We start from the raw sequence: 11548 nt of genomic DNA on the forward strand, positions 1-11548 counted from the left end.
TGATCAGAACTCTCACTTCATCTTAAACAAGCATGTTACTCGACACAAATGGCTAAATACAATTAATATTATTTTAAACATCTTAAAAAAGACTCTTTACAAAAACCTTATATCTAGGGTTGATGGAGATGGTTTCCCCTAAAACATGTATTAGAGTCAAGCGGTCTAAAATCAGACAAATCCCCCAGCAGTCTGTACAAGTTTGAACTCATCAGCTCTTTCCACTGTATAAGCATTAAAGTGGTCATTAAAACAGTTGACATTCACAGCCCGTACAAAAGCTAGAGCAGTGCCCTTGTCTGCCTGTGGGAGGAGATGAACTATTTCTCTCAAGACTGGTTCATCTTTAATATCTGCTGTTATCATAACAAAAGTCCCCGTTCTGCATTTCTGTTCAGATAAAGTCCCTGTGTGAGAAACGCACATCGTTTCTGCAATGTTCCCTTCAAGGTCACCTGAGGTTATCAGTCAACACCTCCGGATTTCTGCCTTACCATTGAACAATCTTGCAAACTCTGTTTCTAGCTGATAAAGGAAACAGCAATCACAGGAACATGTGTTACTTGGATTACCATTACCATTACCATTTTAAGCCCTATTTCAACAACAAAGCTCATATCAGTAAATACTTGGGATACGTAAACCTGAGTCTTACCAAGCTTGGGATGTCTATGAAAGGAGGGCAATGTTGGATAATGTCTGCAACTGTAGGTGATATGGGTGCTGATCCATTTTCTGCTTTTCCATCGCTGTCTCGATCAGGCCCATGTCCTCTGGTGATGGTTTCATTCCTTTGATGACAGTCAACTGTTCACTTGGGTCTTCATCTGCTGAAGGCTGAGCTGTTGATGCTGCACTACAAGGCAACTTCCTCCTCTGATAGCGCCGCTGGCCCTCTTGTAGATTCTGTCTGATTCTGCAGCCTCATTTTTCTGAATCCTTTATGGGATACGGTATCATAGAAATGTTCCTACAAAAGAAAAAAAGTGTATACATATTAACTACATCTCAACATGAATTGGGAACTCAGGGCCGTATACTAGTAGAGTTGATAATTTCCTATCATATCACACATCTCAACCAATACAGAAATTCAACATGTTTGTGCAATAGTAAAAATGAATAACTACACAGCTGAAAATTGAAACTACTGGTTGAATTAAGTGATTTGTCATCGCACAGCTCTTACAGAGTGAAATAAAAAGAGAAAAAGGTATACTCTGCATCTGTGATAATTAATAAATACTAACAGATCCTTCACCCCATGTAACTTATGTAGAGCTTCTTTCTGCTGCTGTTGGATGGTGTGTTGATGATCAGTCAGTTTGTCTGGAGCCTTCTTTTCCAGAAGAGATTTTAGCTGTGCAGCCAGGTCCTCCTACAAAATGCAAGGACAAACAAACCCCTCAGTGATCTTGAACAAGATGTGTACATTTCTATATCAAAATCCAAAACATCAATTCTTTCAGAAGAGCAATATGTCAGCTAAAATTTGAAAACCAATGAATTATGTTAACTTTACCACACTTGGCTTAAAGATGCAAAGATAGGTCAATAATAATCTCAATAGCCTTTAATTTATCATGGTGACTTTTTCTCACTGGCTGAATTAGTTGTTACAGACATAACATTTATCTTCACTAGCTATCATAGGTATTTAGCCACTAGCCAGCTAGCTAATGTTACTAATGCATAAATATGAAGTTATGCTATCGTTATGGCTTTTGTGTCGGCCCAATGTGACTTGGCTAACGTTTACTAGACAGCTACATTAAGTTACCATGTTAATCAAAAAAATAATTAACTTAACACTAAGTCGCACTCCCGCTCTCTGCTTATTAAGTCAGAGTGAAAACAACAGGCGAGGTAATGTCTCCATTTGAGGGCTAGCTAACGTTTCACCTGTCAGATAGCAGTCACTACAGCCATCAGATCTTGAGGCAAACTAGCAAACATTAGTCAGGCCAAGGCGAAATTTTGGTTGATTTTGCCATAATCCCTAACTGCACACCCAAATTCTGCTCATCGGTCTTATGGCTACGTAGGCTATTGTGTGATATGAGAAGTAAGGGGATTATAACTGACCACCGCTCCATGTAGCATGAACAGTGATGCAGAGCTGGTAATCAGAGCTAACCAGCCATGAGCAGCCGCTGTCAGACTCTCCTTGTCAATACAGAGAGTCCACTGGAGTTTTAACAGTCACCAGTCACTTCATAAAAGTTTCTGTGTGGTAACTTTATTATAGCTGCTCTAGCAGCTCTGCTATAAGAGACTCTGTGGTGTGTGTCTGTCTGTGGGGAGGGAGTCATAGATAAGTCATGACATTGATCATGCTGGCTCTATGTCAGCATTGGCCTTGCAAAGTTCAGGGCTGATTTAAAACAGTAGATGGCTTATTGAGTGTGCAGTCACTTGCATCACCAGTAGTCCAAAAAGAGACGGTCTATGCATTAGGGCGAAGGAATAAACCAACCAACAGTGGATACACAATGTGATTGTCCAGTAATCTAAGGACACAGCAGCATGAACCATATTATTTGCAGAAATTGATACAAAATGTGTTATTTTGCTATCTACACATTAATAGTGTCTGGAAACAACACATCTTTATTAAGTGTGAAATATTGGACTATCTGCTTTGACATTGTAATACCGAAGCAATAGAGGGAGCTGGAAATTCAATTTCAGTGATCACTATCTCACTCATGTTTACCCACAGCGCCATAATGGAGGGACCATTCTTTTCTTTTCTTTTCTTTTTTTTAACAGTTGTGACGATTGAAGCCGTGTATTAAAACAGTGTCAGTTTAGCTTTGAAACCGTTACAGTTTAGACTAACCTTGTGGCTGTCATTGAAGATGCCAGACATTCACTCTGTGTGTGTGTGTGTGTGTGTGTGTGTGTGTGTGTGTGTGTGTGTGTGTGTGTGTGTGTGTGTGTGTTTTTGTTTGTGTGTGACCATCGACATTGATTCAAGTGCTCTATTTTGGAGCAAAACAACATAGTGCTGTCCTGCTCCACTTACACCAACATCTGTTTCCTGTCTGTTACAACTATTTGTTCAGTGTGCACACTTTCTCTGATATCTATCTATCTATCTATCTATCTATCTATCTGAAGGTCTGTCTCATCTTTATTGCTGATGATGTTAACATATGTAAGAATATGATGTCTTTTTTAATTCAGTCATGTTTCTCTTTCACCCAGTTTAACTACAAAAGAATAACATCTATCTCTCTCTCTCTCTCTCTCTCTCTCTCTCTCTCTCTCTCTCTCTCTCTCTCTCTCTACAGTTGGTGGGGTTTATCTACGCCTGCTATGTGGTCAAGCTCATTTCAGAAGAAGAGGATAGTTGTAAGTACACAAGTACACTATACACACATTTTGCAAAGCCCAAACACACAAAAATGTCTCTATTAAGCCCACTGTATTTTGAAAACGACACTGTTTCTCAGTGAGTGCACCGCTAAACCCTGACATTGTTGCTACGCTTGTCATGCTCTCTTACAATCATAACAAGAGTAATTTTTGAAACAATGGGTCCTTGGTGTCTGGCCGTGGTAGATGAAAGCAGGCTTCTCATTTCTTGCTGCCGACCGTCCTGCTCAAACGACGATCATCACTGGTGGATTTAATCAGCTTTAGCTAGCTAGCTAATAAGCTAATGTTAACTCTGAGTGTTGGTTGAAACTCCTGTCTCCAGCCAACACTTTACTGTTATGTTTCCAGCCATGGCCGTAGCCACCATTGAGGACACCGAGGTCATGTCCTCGGTATTTTTTTCTTGAAGTTTTGTTTAATTGTGAAGTGAAAATAGCCGACGAGACAATTATCCTTGCATCAACGGACCGTCATGTGACACGTACTTGAAGATTCCCCTGCCATGTCAAAACGAAAGTATCCGGCTATAGCCAGCGGTGGAGTGAAGCCTTGAAATCGCCAGAAATATGTTGTCTACATTTGTGAATTGGATTTGACCCGATTTTGCAAACTGTTCATTCATTGGATGAGCCCTTTTCTCCCTTTCCCAGCAGGCCGTGCTTCATTCCACATTTTAAGAACAAACAAAGAAAATAATATATTGCAGTTATAATTTTTAAATATACAACCATGGAAGTTGTAGAATATTGAAATAGGAGTTGATTTAAGTTGCACAATTGGAAATGATAAGAAAGAACTGGACCACAAGAATGACCATGATTGAGAAATGCACAGCAAGAAAGCAGTATAAATACATCATGGATTAAACCCAACAGTCATATAAATTGTAGTCTCATTTTTGACCTCGGTATTTGAAAAATCCTGGCTACGGCCTTGTTTCCAGCTGGCTCATTTTAAAACAAAAATCTTGTAAAGGGGTCTTAAAAATGTACTTGGCCGCATACATTTTGTGTCTCTAAATCCGCATGTCCCTGGCAAAAAATCTGCACCCTCACCAGGTGATAATCCATGTAGAAGACGCCTGAGAAAATGTCTGCACCATAAATTTCAGGTAAACATCAGGCGGGGTTGCCGGCGTGCAAACTTCTTCAAATCCAACAAAGAACAGAGGCTATCATTAGCCTAATAGTAGTTGTGAACGTAACCTGAAACCTTACAAACTTGTGTTACAGATTGATTTTATTACATTTATTACATATTTGTGTTACATAGACACATAAAAAACTAAAATACAAAAGATAGCATAGAAAACATTTCCAACATGGTCTCAGGGTATTAAAAGACAAAAAAATAAAAATAAAGAAACGCACCATAAAAATTGAACAATACAGTACTGAAATCCAAAACCTCATTTCCACAATTAAAGAAGTAAATATGACTCAACAAATAACAAGGACAGCTAAAGTAACCGTTTCAATGCAGATTTAATTATAGGTCTTTTATATTTTTACTTCTGTAAGCTTTCATATTTAAAAACCTGATGTGTAGCAGAAGGCCACTCTACAATGTGGCACCAATGGAAAAAAAAGGAACTCAACATGAACGCACTCGAGGCACTTAACATGATGGTATCATAGATTTGCTGAGTATAGATCATTGTTATCTGAGAGTATTGAGGAGCATACTCATTGATAATATTGTACGGATAATTCAGCTTCTGCTGTTTTACTCTGAGCTGTACAGGCAGCAGTCCTACCTTTCTGAATTCATCACTACCAACATGAGTTTGAGGGGATGGATTTAATAAACACCAAATAATGTTATCGCAGTTTGGCTGTCAAACCACTGTACCAAGCAGACCATGTTTAATCAAAATAATACTATCAATGACGAGAAGTTTCAGAACAGAGAAGTCAAGACGTCTTGTTCCTTGTCAGGAACTTGAGTGTGCTGGCACACTTAGATAATATTCTAGCAGCAAGAGATTATCAGGAGAGTGACTGTTCCAATATTATTCCTAGAAATGTGACACTTAAATATGACACACTGATATATATGTGGTTCGTTAATGATGTGCTCCTTGCCCTTGGCATTAACGCTTTGTTACTACTGTAGTGAGCCACTTAGCCGGGCATGCTAATGATTACATTGCACATTTGAGCTGATAAAACACTGTTTTATCTCATCCTTGCATTTTTGTTCTTCTGTCTTTCGTTATGTTGTTGTTACACTCGTGCTACAGCCACAAGGACACCGATTTGGTGTGTGCAAAAGACCAAAGCTTTTCATGCCTAGTTAGCATTAGCATTGCATAACTATGATTGGACAATCAGGGTTTAGGGAAGGGTTTAACGAACCGTCAGTTCAGAATATATTTGATTAGGTATGTTTGTGGGGCTGTTGTTTCTGAATTTGTGAAACAAGTAAGATACATGAAGTAAACTCCTCTGTTTTCTCTCTATCATTGCTTCCTGGCTTGTTCTCTTATTCATCGTCTTTGTAATGAAGCAGCAGGATTAAATGAAACCATCCTGGCCTTTACTGATAGTGAATCTTGTAGCCTGCAGATTTGTAACCCGGCTCGTTCATTTACAGTAACATGAGGAGAATGAGACAGGGGTGAGAGAGAGGGAGGGAGTGTGGAGGATGAAGGGAAGAAGGTAGATTGGCGCTAAATCAAAGTTGTCGTTCATTCATAGTTCTCTCCCACATACTTATCACTTCTTTCAACCGCCATCACAAGGCAACTGTTGTAACGCAAAATGAAAAGAGGTGGGAAAGAACCTCAAAAGATGCTCAACCATCCATTCACTCATCATTTATCTTCATTCGGTTTTTCAACAATTCATGCATTCATCAGTACAGCTGTGTTGATTGAGAAAGCCATACTGAACACCTATCCGAAAGCATTTTGATAGTCTTAATGGATTGAATTTGAAGTGTAATACCAGTAATATACAAGGGAAATGAGGGAGGCAAATCAACATATTAACTCTTTGATTATTCTATTTGAAATGCGGCGCATGTCTGTGAGCATTAATTTGAATGAGCATATTTACCTGAGGCCATCAGCTTAGTTATTCCATTAAAGTAGACACAGCCGTTCTGCGGGAGGATCAATAACCAGGCATGTCTTATTCAACACTGAACTGAAGATGCAGTTTGCTCTCACATAAATATTGATAGGCAATAAATGCAGACTGGATCAGTGGAAATAGTTTGAAGTGCTGAGAGTAGACAAGTTTTCCTGCTTTCCATCCTGCCCAGAGCAGATTGTGGATTAAGATTGGCAGGGAGGAAATGATTTCCGAGCAGCATCTGTTAAAACTGCGGGTCAGCACCAGGTATCAAAACCTTCTTCTGTTTCTAGAGGCTCCTCATGTGATCTCTGCGCTCAACGAGGTCACTGTGAAATAAGTTAAAGAGCATTTCCGAGTGATTTACACTGTATTTATCTCACTTTTATGGAGTAAAATTGAGATGCAGGAGTTAGTTAGAGATGAAAATGTGTTAATGCTGCATTTAAATGAGCTTTGCAGTGACAAGAAACTCAAAATGCCACTTGTACCTTGTCTAAATAATTAATGTCTAACAGTGATTATTTGGCCTTTGCTTAACTGTTATATTTTAGCCTCTGGCTCTCCGTGCTGCTCATTCCTGCTTGATTTGCACCCTGAGAAAGAGTTTGGTGGAAGGAAACAACAAAGCCAGAGTAGAGTAACATGTTTCGTATTCATGTGAGTGCTGATGTGCTCAGTGACATGGAAAATGATGCTCCATTGTTAAATCATTCTCATTTGTACAGTAACATCTGAAGTCTCAAAAAGAAGCTTAATATTATAAGACATACATTTATTGTTTAAAGGCCATGAAAACCTTATTTTCTCAATGAGCGTCTTAGTATGAGTGATGAAGTCCTACATGAACACACAATTTTTAAAAAGTGAGAGCAGTTTTGGTTATTTCACAAGTCAGCCTGAGCTGTCCTTCCTCGCTGATTTGTAGGTTAATTTGGAAAAAGCTGATGTCACGGTGAACAATATTTTCATTGGCTAAATTTTAAGCTAAATGTGATGACAGTTGTTTTTGCTCACGTGATCAATAATTAACTGTTTTCTGGGCTTAAATTTAGATTTTTGCCTCGGTTACGGAGAAATCCTTAACATTTGAAACCAGGTTTTAAAGGGCTTTAACAAACGCAGACAGATTTCACATCTATGCATCATCACTGATCCATCCATTCATCTGTTTTATGAACAGAGGGTGTGTTTGTCATTCACCTTGTGATGCTGCAAAAAGAGCATAAAAATTTAACTTGGTTCAACTTTTGCCTGACATAGGCAAGACTTGCAAACTAGATCAGTGATAATACAGTAAGCCACGTTAGTAATTTTCACTCTTCTTCTCAAGGAACAAATGTTATCAGGATTTAAATTGTGGTTTCAAGCCACTATTAAAGCCTAATAACATGAACACTATGGCAAAGTCATATCACGCCCATCTTTATACATGGAACACAAAAGATCATTTTCCCCTGAATAATTTGGAAAGCCGTTGTAATCTTTGCGTTGCCGAACCTTAAGTCCTGAATGTGGCTGCAGAAAGCACAGCGTGATAATACAGTCGTGGAGACTAAACAATAATCAGGGAGCTTTGTCTTGAAATGTGCCTTGGGTGAAGAAGCTAATACTCCCTGTGGACCAATGAAGATTTTGAGTTGCTGAGAAAGCTAATTACTCTGATAATTATTCTGTGCATGTGTGGACATGTGTGTGTGTGAGTGTGACGTGTGTGTGTGTGTGTGTGTGTGTGTGTGTGTGTGTGTGTGTGTGTGTGTGTGTGTGTGTGTGTGTGTGTGTGTGTGTGTGTGTGTGTGTGTGTGTGTGTGTGTGTGTGTGTGAAGGTATATGGTTGCGTCCACGTGTGGGAGATTAATCATTGTCTGCCTTGCTGCTATTCAGATGTGTCAGATTCTTATCAAATACCCTACCCCCATGAGCACACACACACCCACACACAGTGACACACACACACACACACACTCTCAGATACACCCATCCTAATAAAACTAAAACAATCTTCATATGATCTTTGTGGGATGTGTTTTGGATCTGTTGAACACTTCAGAGAATAATAAACATTGCAACCAAAAAAACTAACTTAAAAGATTTGTTTATTTTTTAAACAAGTAATAGCCTGTCTGCTGGTTTCTCGTGAAATTTGTATTGATCCGAGTGCAGAGTTTGTCTTCTGGGGGGAATCGTCCATGTTTTAAAGTGGACATGCCTGAGCCTTATGAATAGCATATTTGAATTTTTAAATTGAGCCACGATAGGGTGATTGGCAGCACACTGACAAGGTTAGGAGCTCCATTTCCTCTTGTGTTCAAAGGGCCGAGCACGGCAGAAACTCTGCTGGGACTATTTGACTGCAGCATGAATCAGCAGGAAACCCTCGACTTTCACACCGGGCCATTTTTCCACAAAAGGATCCACACAAAGAAGGAACACATAAAGCAAAGGCATCGGCTCCTAATGTCTGACTGAACAGCAACAATGAGCCAAACGATCATAAAATATAGTATTAAAGCAGTCGTCTGTCATCATCGGTTGTCCTGTTGTGTGGTATAGGCTAAATTATATGAATACATTAAGAGGATTATGGGCGATGTGTAAAAAAACTCACAGCCAAACCCTGACTTTTCATATAATTTCACGTTGACTGATGGACCTGTATGGCTCTTGAAAACATGCTGTGATAAAACAAGACAAATACTTTCAAACATTCTTACACTGATAAAAGGATCCTCAGTCAAATGATTCTTTGGACATCAGATAAAGTCATAATAAAGCATGATTTATTTTTTTGGATAAAGGAATAATTCAACATTTTCGTCTTATGTGCTTTCTTGTTGAGAGCTACATGAGAAGATCGAGGCCAATCTCACATCTCTATGCTAAATAAGTAATAAAGTAATGTCATAATATTCATTTCATCACTCCTGGTTACAGTTCAAAGAAATAGTATCACCCATACTGTATATAATCATGTTCTGTGTGTGTTTCTGAAGATTGTTGTGGTGTTATTATCTGTACATTGATAGCCACTAAACTGGAGTCAAATTCCTTGTCTGTGCATACTTGGCCAATAGAGATGATTCTGATTCTGAAATATATAGCTACTTCCAGCTAGTGATTAACTTAACTTAGCATTAAGACTTGGATCTTCTAGCACATCTAAATTTGACTAATTATCACCTTATATGTTGTTTTTGTAAAAAAAAAAAAATGTTCTTTTTTGTTTTTCATGAATTAAACATTATATCACATGTTAATTAATGATCTGTAGTGATGCTGCTAAGCAGATTTTGATATGTTTGGACAAAGACAGACTTTTCCCACTGCTTCCAGTCTTGCCAAGCTAAACTAATCAAGTTTCATATTCAGTGGATATACATGAGAGTTGTATCATATTCTCATCTAACTCTCAGCAAGACAGAGAATAAATATATTTCCCAAAATGCAGAATTATTCCTTTAAAAAGAGAGTTACTGTATCATATTATACTCATAAGATGTAAAGATGAATATATAACTCCATGCATTTTCATGGACTGTGTTATTTATAGTGTTGTTTAATACGCAAATGCAGCAGACTAATCAGTGAACTGTGTGGAGATCAAACTGCCTGACTGTGTTTGCTGTTGGCTTCAACATGATATTTGGACTCATGTCCCTGCTTATTGCAGGCTTAAGGTATACTTATAGCTGCTTTCATCTCTGCAGTGACAGCCAAATCCCACATTGTACTTAATGATATGAAATCTCACCGAATAAATATGAAAGTATGCTGCTGATCAAGGCAAGGAAGTACCCTTTTATAGCTCAGCTATAGAGCTCTGCAACATCAAAGTAAAAAAAAATCATGGCTTCCTCTCTTCAAAAGTCCAGACTCACTGCCTCAGTCTGAAGGAAGAAACCACCTGCTCACAGCTCCTCAGCTTAGGAATCTGGATCTATCCTAGATAATTCAGGAGTTAAGTGTATTCTCAAGGCATAAATATATTGCTGTACAAGTCTTAGTCTAACTCCTAAAAATAGGATTAGCAGGATTTTCATATTGTTGAGGCCAAATTTTCATTCAAAAATGTTTTATGCCCACAACCCTGATTAGCTCTAAGAGTGATGATAAAAGTGGGGGTTCTTGTACAGAATGTACTGTTGAGATATCTGTAGGTGTTGAAAGCCTAATGCAATGAATCATATGTGGTGGGAGGTTCCCAGTTGATAACCACAACAGCATGTGTTTTATCTAATTGATGCTGTTTCTTTTTCAGTTGATTTCATAGGAGGGTTTGACTCGTATGGCTACCAGGGGCCTCAGAAGACTTCCCACCTTCAACTACAGCCCATGTACATGTAAGTATAGCACACATCCATCTCCAAATGCCTTGTTGAAATACCATGATTGTTTTAATACATACCAAATAATAATAGTCAAGAAATGAGGATAAAATAGAATTCACAATGCTTGTATTGCTGTCTTGAATCTTAACAGCAAGGAAAAGCACTTTGGATGTGTAGGTGGGGGGCTGGCAGGTCTCACCATCCTAAATTCAACCCCACCATCAACTGTGTACTGTGTTTGGGGACTCATTTTCATCTGTGTTTGATATCTTGAGTCCTGCATTGAGGATTATATAAGCACGTTCTCGCTGTTTCAGCATATAGGCTTATCATTTATCAGCCCAAGGTCTCATCAGTTATCACCGTTGTAGCGCTTTTATCACTCCCCTCACACATGCCCAATAAAGGTGGGGTACGCATGAAAACTATTTTATCCACACTGATTGAAAAAGGCACCCTCACTAGTGTAATTGTTGTGTATTTTATTATTATTATTTTATTTATTGTATTGTATATTTTAGCTTTTTCCTCTTTGTATGATGATTTCCTGAGATTGAAACCACAGATTCCAGTTCCATCCAGATCTTTGGTTATTTGTAGACTGAAGAACAAATAGATAACTCAAAATGAGTCAGCGCTTAGACATCCTGGCGTCAATCTCACTGTCTCACTTTGTCCCATGAAAAGCAACGAGCAATGCAGCAAGAGTTCACAATGTGTAGCAAACAACAAGGCGAAATAATGGTGATTCTGAGGTGC

The 11548-nt window shown here is 38.6% G+C and overlaps 1 protein-coding gene across 2 annotated transcripts in view; it reads left to right on the forward strand.

The window, feature by feature from the left end:
• Positions 1 to 10805, forward strand: part of nkain2 (sodium/potassium transporting ATPase interacting 2) — a 92965-nt gene extending 82160 nt beyond the window's left edge. For both annotated transcript variants that reach the window (XM_062437430.1, XM_062437431.1), the window contains 2 exons: positions 3297 to 3357; positions 10720 to 10805. In XM_062437430.1, the coding sequence (XP_062293414.1) occupies positions 3297 to 3357; positions 10720 to 10805 (147 nt within the window). The remainder of the gene's footprint in view (positions 1 to 3296; positions 3358 to 10719) is intronic.
• The last annotated feature ends 743 nt before the right edge of the window (positions 10806 to 11548 follow it).

The sequence above is a fragment of the Scomber scombrus genome, chromosome 17 (assembly GCF_963691925.1).
Source record: "Scomber scombrus chromosome 17, fScoSco1.1, whole genome shotgun sequence".
In the NCBI taxonomy this organism is placed as follows: domain Eukaryota; kingdom Metazoa; phylum Chordata; class Actinopteri; order Scombriformes; family Scombridae; genus Scomber; species Scomber scombrus.